The sequence below is a fragment of the Danio rerio genome, chromosome 13, assembly GCF_049306965.1.
Source record: "Danio rerio strain Tuebingen ecotype United States chromosome 13, GRCz12tu, whole genome shotgun sequence".
NCBI classification, from domain to species: Eukaryota; Metazoa; Chordata; class Actinopteri; order Cypriniformes; family Danionidae; genus Danio; species Danio rerio.
In genome coordinates, this window is record NC_133188.1 from 54,933,528 (window position 1) to 54,959,014 (window position 25,487).

Below are 25,487 nucleotides of genomic sequence, written 5' to 3' on the forward strand. Positions count from 1 at the left end.
AGTGTTTTATGAAAATTCAAAGGGTTTTCTTTAAAATGATACCAGATTTTTGCATTTACACCTCTGCGTGTGGATTTGGGAAGCTTTTAAATTTGCATGGGCAAAATCCAGGCGGAAATCGCCAAAGTAGCAGCAGAGTTTAGAATAGCTAATAGCTTAGCACAATAGATTTTCCAAGTAGCTGGCTCAACACTGCATACAGTCAGATGTTTGCGTTACTATGAATGAGAGACGTTTCATTATAGCTGGTGAGCATTTCTGTGATCCCAGAAAATGCAGCACTCTGTCTTATGAGGGCAAGATGCATCATGGGAAATGCTTGAAGGCTGTGAAAATGTGAACTACAACTGTCCAGAAAGACGAGGAAGAAAGAGAAGAGGAAGAAAAAAAACAAGAGAGAGTGTGAATGTGTCTCACAAAGCCTGCCAGGAATGTGTCTGACTCGTTTTCACCCCCTAAAAAAACTCAAAGAACAAACGTGGAGTCTTTTTTTCCTGCCTAAAGAATGAATTGGAGCCCAGAAGGATTAAAGTTATTTCTTTAGATATACATCAAAACCGTATGTGCCGGAATGCTGTGTAGGTGTTTGATTATGTGTAGAACTAAAATAAAGTGTCAAGGACTTCCAGAAGGATCAGTTCTGTTTTCATGAGGCTTGAAATATTACTTAATCTGTCAATGGGATAAAGTTCTTCTAAAACCTCTTCTTCATTTTAGATTTTAAAGAGCAGGAATGATAACTCTATTTACTCTCTCTCTCTATAGGGACATTGATTTTCCACAGTAACTGATAAACTTTTAAAGACTGGCCTCTTGTGAGCTCCAAGGCTGTTAATTGATTGTAATACCTTTTAGTAGCCGTCTGTTCACATCATTCATTTTCTTTTCGGCTTAGTCCCTTTATTAATCCGGGGTCGCCACAGTGGAATGAACCGACAACTTATCCAGCACATGTTTTACACAGCGGATGCCCTTCCAGCTGCAACCCTTCTCTGGGAAACACTCTCTCATTCACACTCATACACTATAGACAATTTAGCCTTCCCAATTCCCCTGTACCACATGTGTTTGGACTGTGGGGGAAACCAGAGCACCCGGAGGGAACCCATGTCAACATGGGGAGAACATGCAAACTCCACACAGAAACACCAACTGACCCAGCTGAGGCTCAAACCAGCAACCTTCTTGCTGTGAGACGACAGCACTACCTACTGCGCCACTGCGTCGCCCGTTCACATCATTTGTGCAGGAAAAACACTACGTTATGTTGCAGAGGATTCGACCAATCACAGTGAGCCAAGCACATCAAAGGAGATCTTTAGCTCCGCCCTCTTCTATAAAGCACCACCAATGATGTAAATACTCACTGGCCACTTTATTAGGTACACATGTCTAACTGCTCGTTAACACAAATTTGTAATCAGCCAATCACATGGCAGCAGCTTAATGCATTTAGGCATGTAGACATGGTCAAGACGATCTGCTGCAGTTCAAACTAAGCATCAGAACGGGGAAGAAAGGGGATTTAAGTGACTTTGAATGTGGCATGTTTGTTGCTGCGGGATGGGCTGCTCTCCAAAACTGGACAATAGAAGATTGGAGAAACGTCGCCTGCTCTGATGAGTCTCCATTCCTGCTGCCACATTCAGATGGTCAGTCAGAATTTAGCATCAACAACATGAAAGCATGGATCCATCCTGCCTTGTGTCAGCGGTTCAGGCTGCTGGTGGTGGTGTAATGGTGTGGGGGAGATTTTCTTGGCACACTTTGGGTCCATTAGTACCAACTGAGCATCAACGCCACAGCCTACCTTAGTATTGCTGCTGACCATGTCCATCCCTTTATGAGCACAGTGTCTCCATCTTCTCATGGCTCCAGCAGGATAACACACCATGTCATAAAGTGCCAACCATCTTAGACTGGAACATGACGATGAGTTCACTGTACTCAAATGGCCTCCACAGTCACCAGAGCTCAATCCAATAGAGCAGCTTTGGGATGTGATGGAACAAGATTGGAATCATGAATGTGCAGCCAACAAATCTGCAGCAACTGTGTGATGCTATCATGACAATATGGAGCAAAATCTCTGAGGAATATTTCCAGTAGCTTGTTGAATCTCTGCCATGAAGGATTAAGGCAGCTCTGAAGGCAAAAAGGGATCCAACCCGGTATTAGTAAGGTGTACCTAATAAAGTGGCCGGTGAGTGTAAATGTGTGTGTGTGCATATTTAAAATTTGAAATATAATGCTTGCAAAGTTATAGCTTCAAATGAATGTTTTTATTGGGTTGTGTCATTGGCAGTGCTTCATGGGATTGTAGTTCTCTTTCTCATTAAACCCAGTAGTTTCACAGTCGGCTGTCTTTCAGTTCTGGTCTGAATTTCATACATGAATTTCAATTCAGCTTAATTAGTAGGTATTGATTGGCTATATTGGTCATGAGTGTTTAAATAAACTGACTAGTAAAGGAATATCGTGAACTGTTCATTTGTTATCAGGTCTTGTTTTTTTTATCCCATGTGTTTTTCTGAAAAAGATAACTAGTTCACCCAGAGAAACAGGATTTCCATCGACCAGTGAAAAAACAACACTAAAGCTGTTGAAGAAGCACAGATGTGTTTGTGTTGTTGTGAGCAGAGATGTTGAAGTGTAGGAGCTGCGGTGTTCAGTGACTGACAGAAAGAGTGCAGCAGTAAACAGAGAACAGGCTTTACACACTGAAGAGCATTGAGTGAGGAGGGATTTCACAGAGGAGTGACCCAGGAGAGATCCAGCAGATCATCCCGTCATCCTTTCTGTTCACGAGCTGAAGTCTGTTCTCTGATCACTGCAGACTCTAGTGGCCGGTAATCTACTGCTGATCCACACCTCTGATCTGCTCATCTGCTGCTGTACTTCATTGACTGCAACTTTATCTTCACATCCTCCAACACCTCCTTCTGCATCTCCTTCATCTACTCCCACACCTCCTCCTTTTCCTCCTTCTGCACCTTCTCCACCTAATTCTCCTCCTTCACTTCCTCTTGCACCTCCTTCTCTACTTCCTCTTTCTGCACCTTCTTCTCCACCTCCTTCATCTACTTCCCCACCTCCTCCTTTACCTCCTTCTGCACCTTCTCAACACCTCCTTCATCTACTCCTACACCTCCTTCTGCACCTCTTTCTCCATCTACTTCTCCACCTCCTTCTGTGCCTCTTTCATTTACTCTTGCGCCTCGTCCACTGCTACCTCCTTCATCACCTCCTTCTTCTCCACCTTTTCCTTCACCTTCCCAACACCTCTTTCTACACCTCCTTCATCTCCTCTTACACCTCCTTTTCCTCCACTTCCTTCTGCACATCATTCTCACCTCCTCCTAAACCTCCTTCTCCACCTCCTGTCACCTTCTTCTGTGCCTCCTCCTTCATCTCCTCCTCCTTTTGCACATTTTCTGTCTCCTCCTTCTCTACCTCTTTAATCTTCAATTCCACCACCTTCATCATCTCCGCTACATCTAATCTTCCTTCTTGTCCACCTCCTCCAACACCTACTTCTGTACCTTCTTCATCTTCTCCTACACCTTTTTCTGCACCTTCTCTGTCACCTCCTTCTGCGCCTCCTTCATCTCCTACACCTCCTTCTCCTGCACCTCTTCTGTCACCTCCTTCTGTGCCTCCTTCAACTTCTCCTACACCTTCTTCTGTGCCTCTTCTGTCTCCTCCTTCTGTGCCTCCTTCAACTTCTCCTACACCTTCTTCTCCTGCACCTCCTGTCACCTCCTTCTCTGCCTTTTTCATCTTCTCCTACACCTCTTTCTCCTCCTGCACCTCCTCCAACATCTCCTCCTGCACATCCTCTGTCACATCCTTCATCTCCTCCTACACCTCATTCTCTTTCTGCACCTCCTCTGTCACCTCCTTTTGCACATCCTTTATCTCCTCCTACACCTTCTCATTCTGTACCTCCTCGGTTACCTCCTTTTGCACATCCTTTATCTCCTCCTACACCTTCTCCTTCTGTATCTCCTCGGTTACCTCCTTCTGCACCTCCTTCTCTACCTTATTCATCTTTTACTTCACCACCTTCATTGTCTCTGCAACACATACCTTCCTTTTCACCTCCTCCAACAACTTATTCTGCACCTCCTTCATCTTCTCCTACACCTCCTTCTCCTTCTGTACCACTTCCAACAGCTCCTCTTTCACCTCCTTTGTCATCTCCTTCTGCACCTTGTCCTTCACCTCCTAAAAACACCTCCTTCATCTTCTCCTTCACCTTCTTCTCTTTCTGCACCTCATCCAACAGCTCCTCTTTCACCTCCTCTGTCACCTCCTTCTGCACCTTGTCCTTCACCTCCTCCATCTTCTCCTAAACCTTCACTTTCTGCACCTCCTCCAACAGTTCCTCTTTCGCCTCTTTCTGCACCTCATCTAACACCTTCTGCACCTCCTTCATCTTTTCCTACACCTCCTTATCCTTCTGCACCTCCTTCATCTTTTCCTACACCTCCTTATCCTTCTGCACCTCCTTCATCTTTTCCTACACCTCCTTATCCTTCTGCACCTCCTTCAACAGCTCTTCTTTCAACTCCCTCTCTACCTCTATTCATCTTTTGCTTCACCACCTTCACCACCCTAGAGTAGGTTGTGCGTGAAAATCCCAGTAGATCAGTAGTTTCTGAAATACTCAGACCAGCCGTCTGGTAGCAACAACAATGCCACAAAGTCACTTAAATCCCCTTTCTTCCCCATTCCGATGCTCGCTTTGAACTGCAGCAGATGGTCTTGACCATGTCTACATGCCTAAATGCATTGAGTTGCTGCCATGTGATTGGCTGATTAGAAATTTGCGTCAATGAACAGTTGGACAGGTGTACCTAATAAAGTGGCCGGTGACTGCACAGTACATTCTAATTCTTCCTTCGGTTTCTGATGTCGTGAAAACAGTGCGTCTCCATGTTTTCACACTCCTCTCCGCAAGCCCTCGTTATCGGCTGTAAAAGCAGTTGTGATAGTGTGGGAAAAGAGCACCGTAATATCAGGCTTCATTGGATTAATTATTGTTTTATGCTAATCACTCTCCAATGAGGCTCTGCTAAGCGTCGCGCTCCTGCTGTTTTCATCTCGTCTGGAAAGCGCAGAAACAGGCGCTTCGGGTAATTAGTGCATCTTTGTGTCCCGTGGAGAAACCTGTAGATCCGCACACGCGTGTTCATACACACATTCATCACGCCTGAGCTTTATTCAGAGACTCAGACGCAGGAATATATCAGGGTCTGTCATCTGTGCACACGCTGCGTCTGGAAATAGATCCGGCTGACAGAAGCAGACCTGGAAAACTGCAGAAACGTCATGCCGCTTTTTGGGATTGAACGGGGGATTTGGGAGTGCACATACAGTTGAAGTCAGAATTATTAGCCCCCAGTTTATCTTTTCCCCAATTTCTGTTTTACAGAGAGAAGATTTTTCAGCACATTTCTAATCATAATAGTGTTAATAACTCATCCCTAATTACTGATTTATTTTCTATTTTTCTTCTATTATTTTTTATTTTTCATGATGGTTTGTTCTGTAGACCGGAAACAATTAAATTATTGTTATTATATTATTTTTTATTTAGTTTGGTTATTTATTTATTTAATTAATATATATATGTATATATATATATATATATATATATATATATATATATATATATATATATATATATATAAATATATATATATATATGTATGTGTGTGTGTGTGTGTATGTATGTATGTATATGTATATATATATATATATATATATATATATATATATATATATATATATATATATATATATATATATATATATATATATATATCCGGCATCCTCTGTGTAAAATATGTGTTGGATAAGTTGGCGGTTCATTCCACTGTGGCGACCCCAGATTAATAAAGGGACTAAGCCGACAAGAAAATTAATGAATGATTAATAAAGGGACTAAGCTGAAAAATAAGAATGAATGAATTGTGTTGTTTCAGCTCATGTTTAAATAGTTGTTTATTGAATATTTTTGGAGTGAATTCAGATGAAAATCAATGTTGGGTTAAAACAACAAAAGAATATTAAAGTACTTGAATTAATCTGTTGTGGTGATCAGTTGTTGTGGTAACACAATAACTCTAGTAATTAATCTGTTGGTAATCAACACTGTAGTTTAACTATCTAAGTTATATTAATTAACAATTTACTGTAGTAAAAACTAAAACTTGCTATTTATTACAGTTAAAATTATAAATTATATTATTTTATTATACTAAATTTATATTATATTAATTATATATTATTATAAAATTATATTAAACACTGTTAGATTTGTCCGTTTGACCCAACGTTTATAAACCTACATGACAAAATACTGAAATATTTCAACCTAATTTTTGGTGGATTATGGAACAAGATGCTGGGCTCATTTATGTATTCAATAGGACCAAATTTAACCAATTAACGTTTGTGTTTATTTCCACAATTTGGATTCAAATAACTCGAAATTTTTACAGTATATTTTGTGAAATTTAGATTTATTTAAATGAATAAAACATCAATAACAGCTAACAGTTTTATGAGTAGTAAAAGTCTGACGGTTCATTCGCACAACTCTTACAATAGAAGCATGATGCACAGTTTTTCAGCTGAGTATTTTGGTATGAAATCTACATATCTACATGCATGTCTTGTCTTATATGGACAGTTGAAGTCAGATTTATTAGCCCCCCTGAATTATTTCCCCCCCCCAATTTCAGTTTAACAGAGATAAGTTTTTTTCAACACATTTATAATCATAATAGTGTTAATAACTCATTTCTAATAACTGATTTATTTTATCTTTGTCATGATGACAGTAAATAATTTTAGACTAGATATTCTTCAAGACACTTCTATACAGCTTAAAGTGACATTTAAAGGCTTCACTAGGGTAGTTAGGTTAACTAGGCAGGTTAGGGTAATTAGGCAAGTTATTATATAACGATGGTTTGTTCTGTAGATTATCGAAAAATAAATAGCTTAAAGGGGCTAATAATATTGACAATAAAATGGTGTTTAAAAAATTTAAAACTGCTTTTATTCTCGGCGAAATAAACAAATAAGACTTTTTTTCCAGAAGAAAAAATATTATCAGACATACTGTGAACATTTCCTTGCTCTGAAAACTTAATGCTAACATTTAAATGCTTTAAACATCGTTTGGGAAATATTTTTAAAAAATAAATTAAAAAGAAAAAAATCTGGCTAATAATTCTGACTTTAACTGTATATTGGAAATCACTATGGGGTTTTGTTTTGTGAACAACTGTTTATTGGCTTATCTTCTGGACACAATCATATTAAACAAAAAGCAAAAGTTAATATAAAACACTTCGTATAACTTCATATAAGCAAGAAAACATGCAAATGAATTAATAAAATGTATGATGTAGATTTTTTTTAAAATAAATATGTAATTACATCACAGTTACAGCAGTTACTTTAACTTTAACTCTCACGTTATCATTTGTTATGTGTTGTTGTGCCGTTGTTTGTTTGTTTGTTTGTTTGCGTTTTAGATTAAAAAGACAGTCAGACAGTTGCAGCTCATCCAGAACGCTGCAGCCAGAATTCTAACCAGAACCAGAAAATCAGAGCACATCACACCTGTCCTCAGGTCTTTACACTGGCTCCCAGTTACATTCAGAATAGATTTTAAAGTATTATTACTGCTCTATAAATCACTAAATGGCCTAAGACCTAAATACATCACAGATATGCTCACTGAATACAAACCCAACAGATCACTCAGATCTTTAGGGTCATATAAACTAGAAGTTCCAAGAGTTCAGTCAAATCAGGGTGAATCGGCTTTCAGCCACTATGCCCCCCGCTGCTGGAATCAGCTTCCAGAAATGATCAGATGTGCTCCAACATTAGGCACATTCAAATCAAGACTGAAAACACATCTGTTTAGCTGTGCCTTTACTGTATGAACACTGTGCTACGACCGACAGATTACACTATCATGTTTTTCTCTTCTTCTTCATTCTTTTATATCACATTTTACCTGTTTTTAAGTTTTGTTTTATTTTTACGCATTTTTATTTATTTATTTATTTTTATTCTTGTTTATGTAAAGCACTTTGAATTGCCATTGTGTATGAAATGTGCTATATAAATAAACTTGCCTTGCCTTGCCTAAAGATGCAGTAGGTGATTGTCTTCAGAAGCATTTGTTGTTGTGCTGGTTGAAAGTCTCTTCACAGTCCAATAGTAATGATTACAGTAAGTGATCTAAATGTGTTTATATGTGTTTGTATATTCTGGTTAAAGCATAAAACTAAAAAATGTTCATCCAATTAAATAGAGTCGGACCGACATCTCTCATAATTCCGATAAGTAGGCGAAACTGTCTTTAAGCAGATTTGAACAACTGCGCAGCCGTTTGTACGCAACTCCACCGACCGCTGTTGGTGCCGCGCGTTCATGAGAGAGGAAGAAAGGGCACACGCGCGATCAGTGAATACCTGATCAATCAAAACTTTTTAAAAACCTTAATCAATATTGGAGTTACCTTTGCACACTGGAGAAAAGATGACACCATGGCTAACGGATTTCTCTTAGACAGGTCATGTTCTGTTTTAAAACTGTTTAAGCTTCACGCAAAGCTGATGTAACGTTTGATGTTGTTGTTACAAACGGGTTATATCTTCACAGAAGTGTTGTTCAGCCGCTAAAATCTTCCGGTGAAGATCGATAAGACTATTTTCAGTTTCATAAAGTCCTTTTACAGCATCGATGATGTAGATTTTAATTGGTTTAATGACAAAACACAAGTAAATAGCGCTATTCCGCCTAGTCCCTCCCTATATTGTTTACCATGCAACTCTAAATAGGCGTGGCTCTAGACGGCAGGGGAGGGACTGTGATTCAGAGATTCATGCTAAGCTGTTAGCATTGTGGAAGATCACCTACTGCATCTTTAACTGTATTAATTATAATTGTATATTAAAGTAAAAACAATTAAGTCAACTTAATCATAGGTGAGCATAGATCATTCTCATGAGTGACGGTTTTAAATTCAGACTGTTTTGTCATATATTGAGCTCCATATTCTCAGTGTTCTTTGCTCTAAATCAACACCACCATATTTAAAATAAGACCTTTTTCCTGCTAGCATCGAGGAATTTCAGTTTAGTTGAATATAGTGGTTATAATATTCATAATTCGTTCATTTTCCTTCAGCGTAGTCTCTATTTCAGAGGTCGCCACAGCGGAATGAACTGCCAATTATTCCAGCATATGTTTTACACAGCGGACGCCCTTCCAGCTGCAACCGAGTACTGGGAAACACCCATACACACTCATTCACACACACACTCATACACTACGGCCAACTCAGTTTATCAATTCCCCAATAGCGCATGTGTTTGGACTGTGGGGGAAACCGGAGCACCGGGAGGAAACCCACACAAATGCAGGGAGAACATGCAAACTCCACACAGAAGTGTCAACTGAGCCAGCCGAGACTTGAACCAGTGACCTTCTTACTGTGAGGTCACAGTGCTAACCACTGAGCCACCGTGCTGCCTGTGTTTATAACATTTGATCATATTTAATCTGCATTAGTTTTCTTGTTTTGACCAGTTTCTGGTGATTATAATATTCAATAATGCATAAGTTTTCATAAATCAGTATGTTCTCTTGGCTTTGTTTCTTTTCTCCTCAGTGTCGCTCGCTGTGAATCAACACCAGAAACGTGAAGTGTCGAATTATTATAATAACTGCGGTGATGAATACGTGATGAATATCTACTTGACTCGAGCGTGTTTGAGTTTGTTTAAAGTGTTCTCGGAGCTGAGAAATCAAGTCTTGAAAGACGTGTGTGTGTGTGTGTGTGTGTCTGTGTGTGTGTGTGTGTGTGTGTGTGTGTGATCTGTAATAGAGTTCTAAGGTTTAATCAGTTATGAGTGTGTAAATGCCACAGCAGTGACCTTTCCTTCTGTCTGCAGGCTCCGGCTGTTTGGTCACCGAGTCTCGCATGTTTGATCAAGCGGAAAGGTCACAAGATGTTTGCGCATTTGCACATCTGCACTGGATACTTGAAGATCTTTTGAACTCAATCAGCGAGTCCTTTAGTTCATTCTTTGCAGTCTGTGTGTTTGCATGGCGGATGGACTTTTTTACTCTGACTTTGACCTTGGCGCTTCTTCAAGTCTGCTGAAGCGATACAAAAAAAAGCACAGTCAGTCAAAAGAAACATGTCAAGGTGTTTGGTTAGCACTGTACATTTAGAGCCTCTACAGTCATGCATAACACACTGGAGTTGTTAACGAACGCTTCACTATATTGTAGTATAAACTACTGTGAACTAATTTAACACAAGTTTTTACTATAGTAAACTATGTTGTTGTAGTATAATATACCCTGCAGTCGTAGCAAACTACAGTATTTGGTCATTTGTTTATATTACTAAAGATGTTGTGTTACCATGGCAACTGTAGAATCACCAAAACATTATAGTTGCTATGGTAACACATCAACCGTAATTAAATAAATTAAATTTCACTTTATTTTTATTAATTAAAAATCACTTTGTATCATTTAATGGTCATCTGCATCTTAAATCCTTGAAAGTTTTTTAATATTTAGATTTTAAAATAACGTACATTTATGAGCGATGGTTTGTATTATTATAAAAGATGTTGTGTTACCATAGCAACTGTAGAATCACCAAAACATTATAGTTGCTATGGTAACACATCAGCCACAATTAAATTAATTAAATTTAACTTTATTTTTATTAATTAAAAATCACTTTACCTCGGCTTATATCATTGAATGGTCATCTGCATCTTAAATCCTTGAAAGCTTTTTAATATTTACATTTTTAAATAATGTACATTTATAAGCGATGGTTTGTATTATATCATCTTTGCAAAAAAAATTTAAAATTACATCTGGTTTATACATTTACATCAAGTGATCGGCTTGACGCGCGGCGCCTGACTTGCGTGTAGCCCTGCATTTACACTTCTGCTCGCTGTTTGTGTTGCTATTTAATAACACTTTCGAAACGCTAGATGGCAGCAGTTCTTATGTTCCTCTGTGTCGAGTGTCTTCACAGGTGTTTAGTTTATTCTGACCGCTGCCTTTAATGGACAGATCAACTAAATTAAACTAAATTAAATTAACTAATTAATTAAATAAACTTTTATAATTTATTTATTTAAATTAACCAGTGAACAAACATGCAAATAACAGCGCTCTTCTCCGGTCTACCTCTGAAAGCAGCACCTCAATTCACATTCTGTTCAAAGTTTCTCCTCTTGCTTGCTTTTGCCGTTGCTTTTTTGTTTGGTTTTGCCAAAGTAGAGTCATTAGCATATTCATATGGGGGAGGAGGAAGGGAGGGGTTTTGAGCTTGTGCACGTGCGCTCAGTTTCACATTAATTGAGATGTACAAAGAGAATATGCGCGGGATTCCGTGTATGCAGTGTTTCATACATCTGAATTTTTACTGCGTACGCACATTTACAGCTTTGTGCGTACGCAATGTTTTAATATGAACTCAACGCACGTCTTCGCACATGAGGCCCCTGTTGCACTGCCATCCAGACCCAGGAATTCAGGAGGAGAGAAGTCCTCCTCATTTATCATGTTTATAAAATCATGATTATCTTCAGGACTTCACGTTAACTTTTTTGATCACCAGCCACTGTGGCAAGTAGATTTCCAACATTCCTAGCCACTCATCATTTTTACTAGCCACAATTTTCTTGTTGGAAAAAATTTATTTTATGCAAAAATTTGATTTTGACTTGCTAAAATGACTTGATTTACACTGCAAAAAATGCTTTTCTTACTTAAATTTAATGTCTTGTTTCTAGTCTAAATAGCTAAAATTTCTTAAATCAAGAAGCATTTTCTAGACAAGCAAAACATATTGTCCTGTTTTGAGAAATAATATGCCAATATTAGGTGAGTTTTTCCTTAAAACAAGCAAAATAATCTGCCAATGGAGTAAACAAAATAATCTTGTTGTTTTCTTTTGACGTATAATTATTTTCCTTACCGCATTGGCAGATTATTTAGCTTGTTTTAAGGAAAAACTTACTTAATATTGGCATATTATTTCTCAAAACAGGACAATATGTTTTTCTTGTCTTGAAAATTCTTCTTGATTTAGGAATTTTTAGATATTTGGACTAGAAACAAGACAATAAATCTAAGTAAGAAAAGCATTTTTTGCAGTGTAGATGTAGTCTTATGTCCACATGCCTCCTCATTCATTTAACTTCTTGTGAGTATTGTGTATTAGCTTGCTCAGTGTGCATGAGCAAATAGGTTGTGGCAATGCAATCAGTTTTTATTTCACGACTTTTCAGGGCTCTAGATTAAGGATTTACCAAATTTATCTCAGACTATACCAAATGAGTATTTCTTAGCCGCAATTTTATATTGTGTCAAAACAAGGATAATATAGCTTTATAGGTGCACTTTTTATTTCAACAAAACTTTCCTTAAAAAACATTTAATGCATTTAAAAAAGAATATCGTCATCTAAAATATGCACAGTAATCTGTCCAGGCTAAAAGTCCCAGATCACCAGTTAACTAGACATAAACGGGGAGTAATCTCCCATTAAAGTAATGTTATTGTGTATATATATATATATATATATATATATATATATATATATATATATATATATATATATATATATATATATATATATACAACAGTTCTGTCTGGTTCTCAAATCTGATTGGCTGATAGTCGTGCAATATTCTGCAATATCAGAACTCCTACAGCCTCTTTCCCCCTTGTGTATTACTCCGCCCACATACAGCCAGCAGAAAGCCGACACTACAGATCTAAAGTGTAAAAGATGCTTGCTCAGCTGTTTAACTGTCAGCTTATGATTTGAATCCGGAAGAAAGTAGTTCCTCATACAAAAGGGTTTTTGAGACTCTCCATGTTTGATTTTGTTTTTATATACACAATTATGCCGTCAAACTGTTGTTTAAACGCAATATCACACGAGTAGCAGTGCGATATGGCTGTATATCGGCACTGGTGGGGGCACTAAGGCACTAAGGCAATGCACGTCTCCCACCAGTGCCGATAGACAGCCATATCGCACTGCTACTCGTGTGATATTGCTCATATATATATATATATATATATATATATATATATATATATATATATATATATATATATATATATATATATATATATATATATATATATTTTTATTTTTTTTTTTTTTATATGCATTAAATGTTTTTTACTAGCCGGGCTTCAAGCTAACTCTATCAAGCCTCTTCAGCTGCTCCAGAATGCAGCAGCACGAGTGGTCTTCAATGAACCTAAACGAGCACATGTCACTCCGCTGCTCATCCGTTTGCACTGGCTGCCAGTTGCTGCTCGCATCAAATTCAAAGCTCTGATGTTTGCCTACAAAGTGACTTCTGGCCTTGCTCCTTCTTATCTACTCTCGCTTCTGCAGATCTATGTGCCCTCCAGAAACTTGCGTTCTGTGAATGAACGTCGCCTCGTGGTTCCATCCCAAAGGGGGAAGAAATCACTTTCGCAAACGCTCACGCTCAATCTGCCCAGTTGGTGGAATGAACCCCCTAACTGCATCAGAACGGCAGAGTCACTCGCTGTCTTCAAGAAACCACTAAAAACTCGACTATTTAGTCTCCACTACACTTCCTAATCTGCAATTGCCTCTCTGAATATCACACTAACTGTACCAAAAAAAAAAAAAAACTAATACTACTAATACTTCCCTTCTTAGACTTTACAGACCTGAAACTTGCCTATAGCACGTATTCATTGTTGCTCTTGGTTGTGTAAATTGCTTCCTTGTCCTCATTTGTAAGTCGCTTTGGATAAAAGCATCTGCTAAATGACTAAATGTAAATGTAAATATATATATATAATTAAACCATATTAACAAAAATAACTAAGCAAAAGAAAGCAGGTAAAACATACCGTGTTTAATAAATAAAAAATAATCATGTGCACACGGTTAATATTGGCCTGTCAATAATCTGTTCAAAGAATAATTAAAATGAAATGCTGCTTGCAAAATAATATGGGTATTTTTTTTATCTTGAGCTCTTGAAAACAGCAGGGGCCTCATGTACGAAGACTTGCGTGGAAATCTTACTAAAACATTGCGTACGCACAAAGCTGTAAATGTGCGTACGCAGAAAAAAATTCAGATGTATGAAACACTGCATATGCCGAATCTCACGCATATTCTTTTGTACATCTGAATGAACGTGAAACTGAGCGCAACATGCACGAGCACAAAACCCCTCCCTGCCTCCTCCCCCGTATGAATATGCTAATGACTATGCTAATGTCAAAACCCAACGAAAAAGCAACGGCAAAAGCAAGCAAAAAGAGAAACTTTGAACAGAATGTGAATTGGAGGTGCTGCTTTCGGAGGTAGACCGGAGAAAAGCGGTGTTATTTGCAAGTTTGTTCTCCGGAATTAACAACAAAAGAAAAAAAATCGAGTGGGAGAGTTTAGCTGATGCGGTCAACACAGTCGGGTCTGAACATCGCACTGAGTGCATTTAAAAAAGAAATAGTGTGATTTATATCTGTAAAATATTGCAGTACCCTTCGCAGTCTCAGTGGCGCACCTCATAAAAGCATATGATCATGTACTGACACTCTCAAGCATAAACTCGGCTCGAATCCAGTGTCTGATGAACTCTTTCTTCTTTTTTTTCCCCGCTACATATCAGATTTTGCCCACTATTTATCACGAGAAAGACCAGTAGGAATCATCAATAAGTTTGTGCATCATATTTTATTTGCACATTTATTGAATGGAAATGTTTCTGATTCACGCATGCAAATTCATCTTCAGATAGTGTCTTTATAGCAATGTGTGTGCAGTAGATAGCTCAGATTACATTGGGAAAACAGGCGACCGCTGCAAATTGTGCTTTAATGTTTAGCTGGTCAACTGTATGGTATGGAAATCTTACATACCTACTATATGAACCCGTCTCATACAGCTGCCATTGCAAGGCTCAGACACTTTGTAGAGAAGAATTTAACACAACTGCCTCTAGGAGTCGCCAATGGAAATAAAACAGACACGCACAAAAAAATGTGCGTACGCCTGCCAAAAAGCTGCCGTGAACCTGCGCAAATTCCCACGTTCAGTTCATTGTTAGTAAATCCAAACGTGAGCGATTCTGAGCGTGAAACCTGGCGTACGCAAAGTTTATGTGCGTACGCAGCGTTGATACATGAGGCCCCTGGACTGTCTGTGGGCGCAAGATCATCGCTCTTTGTCCAGTCTATTTCAAAGGGAAACGCACCAGTTGTACTTCCTATCGACACGGTTGTTTCGCGCAAGTGAACGGTAGAGCAGACGCTTTTTAACAGATGCGCATCACATCACCTGTGCGCGTAAGTGGTCATCCTCTCGTTCGGTATAGGGTATATGCAGAGCTAGTGCTGTTCCCATGCTGATACACTTCCGGTGAGCTGTTATTGTGAACTTTTTCTTATTTAATACGATTCCTTATACAGCATCGATGTTGTAATGTCATTAAAATACATTCAGTTAAATGAACTTTAGCATTTATTTAGTTGCTCAAGCGTAAAACGAGACAAAGTCGTTTACTCGCACGCGCCCGTCAGAATCGACAGGCTAACGCAGAAGCTCCATTGAATACACTGGGGTAAAATAAATGCTCATATTATAAAGATATGGCGGGGGAAATGTGATTTAATGCAGTGCTTCTTGTACAATCTGAGACCATTTTAAATCGGACATCACTCAGCCAGTGGAGATCGCCGATTTTTAAAGAAAACAGACCTTAAACGCACCGAATTTTGCATTGGCATTCAATTCGCCGGAAGCGCTTAACCCAGGTTACTGGCAAATGAAAAGTCCTATTAGCATGCTTCAGCATATACCCTATTTACCTTCTTTTTTTGCTGTTTTGCTCGCACAAACACAGTTGTTTTTGTCAATCGTGCTGCTTCTCAATTATAATATCACATTTGCATGAATATTGGGCCATGCTTATTGTCGAACCCTGCTTTTAGATAACTACGATTTTAAAATTATTTCCAAACAACCAAAGTGGCTAGTAGAGGTGTCTGTCTAACCTGCCAGAGCTGAAATCTACCCGCATTTGGCAGGTTGGCGTGTGTTAATGTAAAGCCCTGATTATCTTTCTAATGATATTACACATTGTGGTTGTGTGTGTATATGTTACATGAAATTATGAATAGCCTATTGTATATGTAACAGCTTTAAATTCATGTTTATTACTTTACGTTTTGACTTTGTAACCTATAAAGTCATGCGTCTCCTCACGTTTTGTGTGACGTTTGTTTTTGTCTGATTATGAGCCAGTGGAGCCTCCCTCTTTCCCCCCCTGCTCTCCTGGCCACACCCACTCCTCCCTCTGCTCGCAGAGCTCCACGCCCATCTCAGAGCAAAACATTCTGAGGTAGACTTGAACTGAAAGAGGAAGATTTCATTGCTCTTTATGCCCCACCTGGGTTAGTACTGTACATTTACAGCCTGTTCAGTCATGCACAACACAAACTGTACAGGTTATAAATGCAGTCTGAGGACGAAAACACAGTGCAAACTGATTAAATCCTCTATGGAATGCTGGGTAATTTTCTACCAAGTGTTTCTATATTGAGTAGAATGCAATACATTCTTTATAAACAGCCCTTTCCGTATAATGAAATTGGTTAGTGAGTTATGAGGCGTTTTTTATAGTTACATATTCAGTAATTCCTCCTGCATCCTCAGAGAGTCTGTTTGTGCTTATAAACACACACGTATAAATCAATTTAGCTGGCTTGATTCTACCAAGTGTTTGGAGGAATCTTAAGTTATTTTGGTTTTATTTTCTCAGGAGGGTTTGCGTTTTTCAATAGCATAAGCCAAGATTTTGTGAATCAGAAGAGATTGAAAACTAGATTTCACAGCACGGTGCAAAATAATTGGGAACACTTAAAAGTAAATCTGACACGCACAACAAATTTCACTGTGTGTAGAGGAATAAACCTGATAGAGATGATCTGAATAGTTATTAAATGATGCAAATGGTGTATGTGTATTTATACTATAGGGTTGTTCAGTGCTTGATTGGCTGGTGATCACTCTAAAGTGTTTGGTTATTGTCAGATAAATGCACTGCTAAAGTAGTTCCAGCAAGTTTTGAGTGCATTACAGCTCCATATCAATGATACAAGAGTACGAAATCACATCAGAACACAGCAGAAGGAGGAGGAGGAGATGTGGAAGAAACTAGTGCTACACAAAGATGTTGGAAAAGGACAAAAAACTGACAAATAAAGCCTCAAATACAACAACTCAACAGTGGGAACAAGAGAATAGTTCAATCATTAAAAAACAACGTACTCTAACAATGCCCATCAGCAAATATTCCTTATATAGTACTGGTATATAATGCATTCCTTATATAGTAGAGTTTCCTTTAACTTAGTCCTTTATTTATCTAGGGTCACCACAGCGGAATGAACCCCTTATTATTCCAAAATATGTTTTATGCAGTTGATGCCCTTCCAGCTGCAACCCAGTACTGGGAAACACAAATACACTTTCACACTCGTACATTACAGCCAATTTAGTTCATCAATGTGTTTAGACTGTGGGGGAAACCGGAGGAAACCCATGCCAACACAGGGAGAACATGCAAACTCCACACAGAAATGCCAACTGACCCAGCCGGGTCTCGAACCAGTGACTTTCTTGCTGTGAATAAACTAATTGTAATACAACACTATAGCTGCGTCCCAAATGGCACACTATGCACTCATGCACTATGTACTTATGCACTTACACACTCAACAGGATAGTATATGTATGTAGTGTCGTCCCAAAAGGGTCACTAATGTTTTTTTACTAAGCGGAAATTCAAACCGTTTCCCTGATGACGTTTGACGGTTGGCAGATCAGTGAAATAAACGACCAAATGATCAAATAATACCTGCCGTGAGTATAACCGCATTCACCATCGGGAGGCGCTATAATCACTCTCATAGGAGAATTTTGCTTTCACCATCCAAAATAAATAAAGTTATCCATCATGTGCGCCCGATAGCTCCGCCCCTTCCGCTACGTGAGCAAACCTGCGGTTGTTGAGTGCGTGAAGTGTCCATCATTACACACTTCATTTTAGCGGCTGAATGAGTTCATCATCCGGGTAATTAAAGTGCACTTATTATTTTCCAGTGCACTTATTGAGTTTCCAGTGTGAACACACCACTTAACACTATTTATACTACAAAGTGGCGTAGAATAGTGCATAAGTATGTGATTTGGGACGCAGCTTATGAAACCATGACCCATGTGCTCATGCTCACTGAGCAAGCTCATACACAACATACACAACATACACAAAAAGTAAAATGAATGAGGAGGCATGTGGTCATAACACAACATCTAAATCAAGTGATTGTAGCATGTCAAAGTCATAATTATGCATATAAAATATATTTTCCCAACAACAAAATTGTGGCTAGTGGAAATGGCGAGTGGCTAGGAATGTTGGAAAACTACTGGCCACACTGGCTGGTGATCAAAAAAGAGCAATGGTTTCTCCCTCAAAATGTCATTGGCTGTGGTTTGGTAGATTGACTGAGCTGTTGGGGAATGAGTTGTTGTCAGATCTAAAGTGCGTGTGTTCCCTCTTGTGGATCACTTAGGTAGTGTCACATAGTATGAACACCACAGCGTCTAAAAGACACTAGATTAAGTCATGTAGTGTGAACGGCAAAGCGATCTGGCGATGTTTAAAATCCTGTAGTGGGAACTAGGCATTAGATGTTTATGTTTTAAAGTTTTACCCGACCATAGCTGCGTCCTAAATCGCATACTTATGCACTATTCCAGTGGTTTCCAACCTGGGGTCCGCGCCCCCCTAAGGGGGGCGCCAGAGTTTACAAGGGGGGCGCGGAAGAGGGTAAGTGTTGAGGTAGAAAAAGGCATAAAAATGCTCCACTATAATATAGGCTGTACAATTAATCGAAAATCCGATTTCGATTTTAAACGACTATAAAAAAGCATTAATCGAGATAAACGATTATTGCATCATATACCGCCACCTTTCCAGTTGTACACGTGTTGCTCTTTAAAGCGCGAACGAGCGAGTGCTTATGTGTGTGTGTGCAGCAAGCACACTCGGTCAGAATCATGCGGCCGGTCAGCATTCGCACTCTGAGACGAGCAGAGGAGCGGAGACATCTAAAGTCATGTTAACGTGAGCGCTTTAATGGTCAAATAGGTGTCAAAACGCGGTGTTTAGTGATTATTTATATTAACCCTCGTTTGTGTAATAAACGAGTTGAGAATCAAAAGACACGTGAAAGAGAAATCAAAGAGACAGCGAGAAATATTCCTGCTGCCGCCTGTTTCTATGATTTTTAATCAAACAACAAGAAAATCCCTCACTAGTCTTGACTGAAGGACTGCTGTAGCTAAAGTGTTTTTCTTACAGTGAAGATGCTTAAAGCACAGTTTGTTTAATATTTTTATTATATTGTATTTATTTCTCTTTCCTTTGCAGGGTGGAAAATAACTGTATGTATACACTTGAAGTCAGAATTATTAGCCCTCCTGAATATTAGCAACCCTTTTCCTCCCAATTTCTGTTTCATGGAAAGAATATTTTGTTTTGTTTTTCTGAACATAATAGTTTTAATATCTCATTTCTAATAACGGATTTCTTTTATCTTTGCTATGATGACAGTACATAATATTTTACTAGATATTTTTTAAAATACAAGCATTCAGAATAAAGTGCAGCTCAAAGGCTTAATAAGGGTAATAAGGCAAGTCATTGTATAACAGTGGTTTCTTCTGCAGACAATCAAAAATATTTATTGCTTAAGGGGGCTAATAATATTGACTTTAAATTAAATATTTAAACCTGCTTTTATTCTAGCTAAAATAAAACAAATTAGCCTAGAAGAAAAAATATTATAGGAAATACTTTTAAAATTTCTTGCTCTGTTATACATAATTTGGGAAATATTTATATAAAAAAAAATTCTCAGGAGTGCTTATAATTTTGACTTTAACTGATAATCGTTTTGAATAAACGTGATTACAATTATGACCAAAATAATCGTGAATATGATTTTTCCCAAAATCGAGCAGCCCTATTATTTTATATGTATTTTTAATTTTATATATATATCAAAACACATGCTTAAAATTCCAACATAATAGTAAAAATAATTAAAATAAATAACTTAAAATAATTATTTAAATTTTGCTCACTCACGCAATGTGCTTGTCAACGTGTCGTAAAGGCAAAATCAAAACAAAATCGGCAGAGAGACGTAAATGCAGTGTTTCTTCAGAGGCGAAGAAAAAGATTAAACAGTATGACAGCCTACCTAAATTTTGGTTTTATTGAAGGCCAAGACAAGTTAAAACTGATTAATTTATATTTTCTATACATATTATATATTAATATTACACAAACACACACATACAGTATATATATATATATATATATATATATATATATATATATATATATATATATATATATATATATATATATATATATATATATATATATATATATATATATATATAGTACATATGTGTGTGCGTAAATGTGTATTTTAATGGTGGGGGGGCTCCAATGTTTGTATATGCTCATGGGGGGGGCCCCTAAGAAAAAGGTTGGGAACCACTGCACTATTCTACGCCATTTTGTAGTATAAATAATGTAAGTTGTGCGTTCACACTGAAAACTCTAAAAATAATAAGTGCACTTTAATTACCCGGATGATGCACTCATTCAGCCGCTACAATGAAGTGTGTAATGATGGACACTTCACCGACTCAACGACTGCAGGTTTGCTCACGTAGCGGAAGGGGCGGAGATATCCGGCGCACATGTTGGATAACTTTATTTATTTTGGATGGTGAAAGCAAAATTATCCTATGAGATTGATTATAGCGCCTCCCGATGGTGAATGCAATTTTACTCATGGCAGGTATTATTTGATAGTTTGCTCATTTAATTAACCGCCAATCGTCATCAGAGAAACGGTTTGAATTTCCGCTTGGTAAAAAAACATTAGTGCTCCATTTGGGACGACACTACATACATGTACTTTGCTATTGAGTGTGTAAGTGCATAGTGCATGAGTGCATAGTGTATAGTGTGCCATTTGGGACGCAGCTCATGTTTGAGCACTCACTACCTACTGTTAGAGCTACGGTTGCGTTACTTATCCTGCTTTTTTCCTCTCTCTTGTGTCTTCCAGATGTGCAGTGGACTGGTGGCTTCACCTCGTCCTTGAACACTAAACTCAAAGAGGCCATCCTTGACCTTCACTGACTTTCATTTGTGACTGAAAGCCTCAAACACAACCCGACCGTCTCCGTCTCTCTCCACCCTCTCCATGGCCAATCTTCTGAGTTATGTGTTATTCCTGGCGCTCCGCGCATACGCCGCTCCTCCAGAGTACATCCAGCGGTGGCCCGACGGCTTCACACCGGCTCCCGGAGATCCCTCAAACGATTCAGTCACTCCGTCACTGATCCCGCCCCCGGGATCCTCCAAACACCCACCCCACAGCATCATCATCGGCGTCCGTAAGGGAGGCACCCGAGCCCTGCTGGAGATGCTGGATATCCATCCTGAAGTGGCGGCAGCTGCCACTGAAGTCCACTTCTTTGATTGGGATGAGAACTACAGTAAGGGTTTTGATTGGTATCGAGAGCAAATGCCGTACTCCTACCCGACTCAAATCACAATTGAGAAAACACCGGGGTATTTCACATCTCAAGTGGCGCCGGCGAGGATCCACGCGATGAATTCATCTATTAGGCTCTTGCTGATCCTTCGGGATCCCACCGAGCGGGTGATCTCGGATTACACGCAGGTCTATTTCAACCGGCTGGAGAACCACAAGCCCGTGCAGGCCATCGAGAACATGCTGGTGAAGAACGGAGCGCTGAATACGCGCTATAAAGCCATCCAGCGCAGTCTGTACGATGTGCACATGAGGAACTGGCTCCAGCACTTTCCCCTGGAGCAGATCCATATTGTTGATGGAGACACGCTGATCCACGACCCGCTCCCGGAGCTCCAGAGAGTCGAGCGCTTCTTAGATCTGCCGCCGCGGATTGAAGCCTCCAACTTCTACTTTAACCAAACTAAAGGCTTCTACTGCATCCGCAGCGATGGTCACGAGCGCTGTTTGCACGAGTCGAAAGGGCGTCCGCATCCTCCGGTGAACAGTAATGTGCTGCGGCAGCTGCGCTCGTATCTGCGCCAACACAATCGGAACTTCTACCGGCTCATAGGACGCACTTTTAACTGGCAGTAAGAGGGAGGTTCTGACCAATCACAGCCCGGATGAGAGGCTGATTGACAGCTGATGGACTATATAAACCACCCACCCTTCTCCCGCCCAGCTTCTGATAGTAGGGGTGTGCGATACCTAAAGGATTAGTTCAGCCAGAAGTGAATATTACCCCATAATTTACTAAACCTCAATTTTTTCTGGCCAGACAAACACAGTCTAGTTTTATATTGTTTCCTGGTTCTACACAGGTGTCAAACTCAGTTCCTTGAGGGCTGTAGCTCTGCACAGTTTAGTTCCAACCCTAGTTAAACACACCTGATCAAACTAATTGAGTCCTTCAGGCTTGTTTGAAACCTACAGGTGTTGGAGCAGGGTTGGAACTAAACTGTGCAGAGCAGCGACCCTCCAGGAACTGAGTTTGACACCCCTGTTCTAAGCTATATTGAGCTTATTCTTGATGGACAGTCAGGCACAGCCATTGGAATCTTTATAGCTGGAGACTTCCACTCTAATTCACTTCCATTCATTCTTTCGGCTGCGGGATGTCGCAAACTGATATTTTCTTACTATATTAGTCTACTTTTTATGTATAGTCATGAACACACTTGTTTGTAGAGCAATAGTTTGATTGTTTTCTGCTTATTATTATTATTTCTGCGGTGGATAACTGAATTGGAAGTTCTAAAACAGTTGTAAAAACCAACCCTAGCTCATTCTGGAAACGTAGCCCCGCGGACGTTTCTGGAGACCGCGATTTACGTGGCCGGAGGTGCGTAAAGGGCGCGTTTGTTTTTTTTCAAGTGAACGCTGCGGGGTGGTGTGGCGCCGCTCCGCCCCTCCTCTTCGCGCTCGCCGGCCGACGGCTCGCCTCCAGGTGGAGGGCTTTCCCGATGCAATCAGTTTGTCCGCTTAGCTCACAGCGTTGCGTCGGCGGAGCGGAGGCCCCGGAGGAGGAGCCGGAGCCGGCCACGGTGGACGACGACCGGGATCGAGTCCGGGGAACAGCAGGTTCCGGAAATCAGGTAAGACGGAAAACGGAATCCGAAAAATAAGGGCGAGAACGCGGCGGGATCCGAAAACGCGGTCGAAATCGAAGACGAGGGCTTTTGCTCTTTTTTTTTTTCGCTAGAGAACGGCGCGGGCGCAAACGCCGCGCGCTCCTGAGAGGCGCCCGAGACGCGAAAAAGCACGCACAGCGAAAACAAAAAAACGCTCGAATACGTACCTCCCGGGACGTAAATCGCGTTCCGCAGAAACGTCCGCGGGGCTACGTTTCCACAATGAGCCCAGGTTGGTAAAAACAGAACAAGGCCAATAATTATGCTGCATAGTGACTTTTATTTTGAAACTTATAAAAGCACCCTGCTTTGACTGAACTCTTTACTTTATGATCTGAGTGATCTGTTGGGTTCGTATTCAGTGAGCATATCTGTGATGTATTGAGCTCCTAAAACATTTAGTGATTTATAGAGCAGTAATAATACCTAAAAACTATTCTGAATGTAACTGGCAGCCAGTGTAAAGACCTGAGGACAGGTGTGATGTGCTCTAGTTTCCTGCATCTGGTCAGAATCCTGGCCGCAGCGTTCTAGATGAGCTGCAACTGTTTTTTTTTTTTGGGAAGGCCCTTGAGGAGGCTGTTACAGTAATCCATCCTACTGCTGATAAAAACATGAACAAGTCCTCACTGGAAACAAAGCATCTAATTCCTGCAATGTGTTTGAGATGACAGTATGCTGATTTAGTTACTGCTTTGACAGGATTATTGAAACTCAGATCTGAGTCCAGAGTCACACCAAGATTCTTGACCTTATTTAATGTTGTTTGACCCTTATAGCCAAGGTATGCATTCACCTTGAGAAGCTCATCTATTTTCCAAAACGCAATGACTGCAGTTTTCTCTTTGTTTAACTGAAGGATGTTTTGGCACATCCAACTGTTCATTTCATCAATGCATTAGCAGAGGGTGTCAATGGGGCTGTAGTCATTAGGCAGTAAGGCTAGGTAGATCTGAGTGTCATCAGCATAGCTGTGGTAGATTTGTGGGAGATTTGGTTCTTTCGCATCATTTGGCTCAGAGTAATCATATAAAGGTTGAACAGCAGAGATGCCAGAATTAAACCTTGTGGGACTCTTCGTGCCATGGGTGTCCACCTTGACGGTCACCTATACTGACATAGTATATATAGCATGGAAGAACCAGGATAACATTTAAAACCTCTCCAACTGTGTTCATCTCACAGAAAAAAAGTCACCCCAAGGTTGGCTTGAAGGTGAATTAATTATGAGGCAGGGTTTCCGTGGGGTCTTAAAGTCTAAAAATGTCTTGAACCTCAAAAACTTAAATTTAGTTTGAAATCTACTCGTAGGCCTTAAATCTTTTGATTTTCCGTTGTTTGTGCAGAGCTACCCAATCTGGCCAACACCCATACCATCACCAACAATCCATCTCAGTGAAACGTTTAACTTTCTATTTAAATATTGCATTTTTAACTCTACTTATCGTAACTGTTTAATTACTTTACTTACGGTAACTTTTGTTTAAGAGTTCTCCATTTTCCTATTTACTATTGAGGATTCTGACCTGACCTATCTATTTTTTTATTATTAAATTATTATCACTGTATTATTAAATGTATTAAATTATATTTATTTTTCTGAAAGGGCAAGTGAAAATCTTTCCCTGCAGGGATATTCGGAAAAACATCTTTAGCATTTAGTCAACCCAGGCTCATTCTGGAAACGTAGCCCCGCAGACGTTTCTGGAGACCGCGAAATATGTGCCGGGAGGTAGTATTTGTGCAGTTTTTGTTTTCACGAATCCGCGAGAGGCCGCCGTGCGTGATTTTTCACGCCTCGAATGCTTGCTGTTCGCGCCGGCGCTGTTCTCGCGTAAAAAGCCACCAGAATCCGCTGTCGAGCGACCGTCTGTCCGACTGAACGACTGACTAGCCGCCCTCCTCCTCGTCCTTCTCTAAACTCAAGCGACGATTTACAAAAGCCGTGCGGAAAAAGAAAAGCCCTCGTCCGATTTTGACCATGTTTTCAGATATCACTGCATTCTCGCCCCGTTACGAACTCGTTTGCTTTATTTTTTGGATTCTGTTTTTTGTCTTACCTGATTTCTGGAATTGCACTTCTCC

At 39.6% G+C, this 25,487-nt stretch overlaps 3 protein-coding genes across 7 annotated transcripts in view; all 3 read left to right on the forward strand.

The window, feature by feature from the left end:
* Positions 1-14,493, forward strand: part of dntt (deoxynucleotidyltransferase, terminal) — a 621,669-nt gene extending 607,176 nt beyond the window's left edge. Inside the window, exon 9 of the transcript XR_012388546.1 lies at positions 14,126-14,493. The gene's annotated coding sequence lies outside the window, so the exon portion shown is untranslated. The remainder of the gene's footprint in view (positions 1-14,125) is intronic.
* hs3st1l1 (heparan sulfate (glucosamine) 3-O-sulfotransferase 1-like1) overlaps positions 1-25,487 on the forward strand; it is a 131,926-nt gene that overhangs the window by 100,177 nt on the left and 6,262 nt on the right. For 2 of the 5 annotated variants that reach the window (XR_012388560.1, XR_012388561.1), the window contains exon 2: positions 21,298-23,067. Coding sequence is in view for 2 of the 5 variants with exons in the window: in XM_073919594.1 (XP_073775695.1) it covers positions 21,436-22,365 (930 nt within the window). In the remaining 3 variants the exon portion in view is untranslated. 5 annotated transcript variants of the gene reach the window in all.
* LOC141377017 (uncharacterized) lies at positions 1,265-5,014 on the forward strand. Its single transcript, XM_073920132.1, has 2 exons — positions 1,265-1,291; positions 2,837-5,014. Exons 1-2 carry the CDS (start codon positions 1,265-1,267, stop codon positions 4,229-4,231), a joined length of 1,422 nt encoding a protein of 473 aa, XP_073776233.1. The 3' UTR covers positions 4,232-5,014.

What these genes read in the sequence shown, in the direction of transcription:
- LOC141377017 (XM_073920132.1), top strand. Translation starts at nt 1,265, where the DNA reads ATGTTGCAGAGGATTCGACCAATCACA. An exon ending in AGAGGATTCGACCAATCACA is followed by an intron (nt 1,292 to 2,836) that starts GTGAGCCAAGCA and finishes TGATCACTGCAG; the next exon opens with ACTCTAGTGGCCGGTAATCT.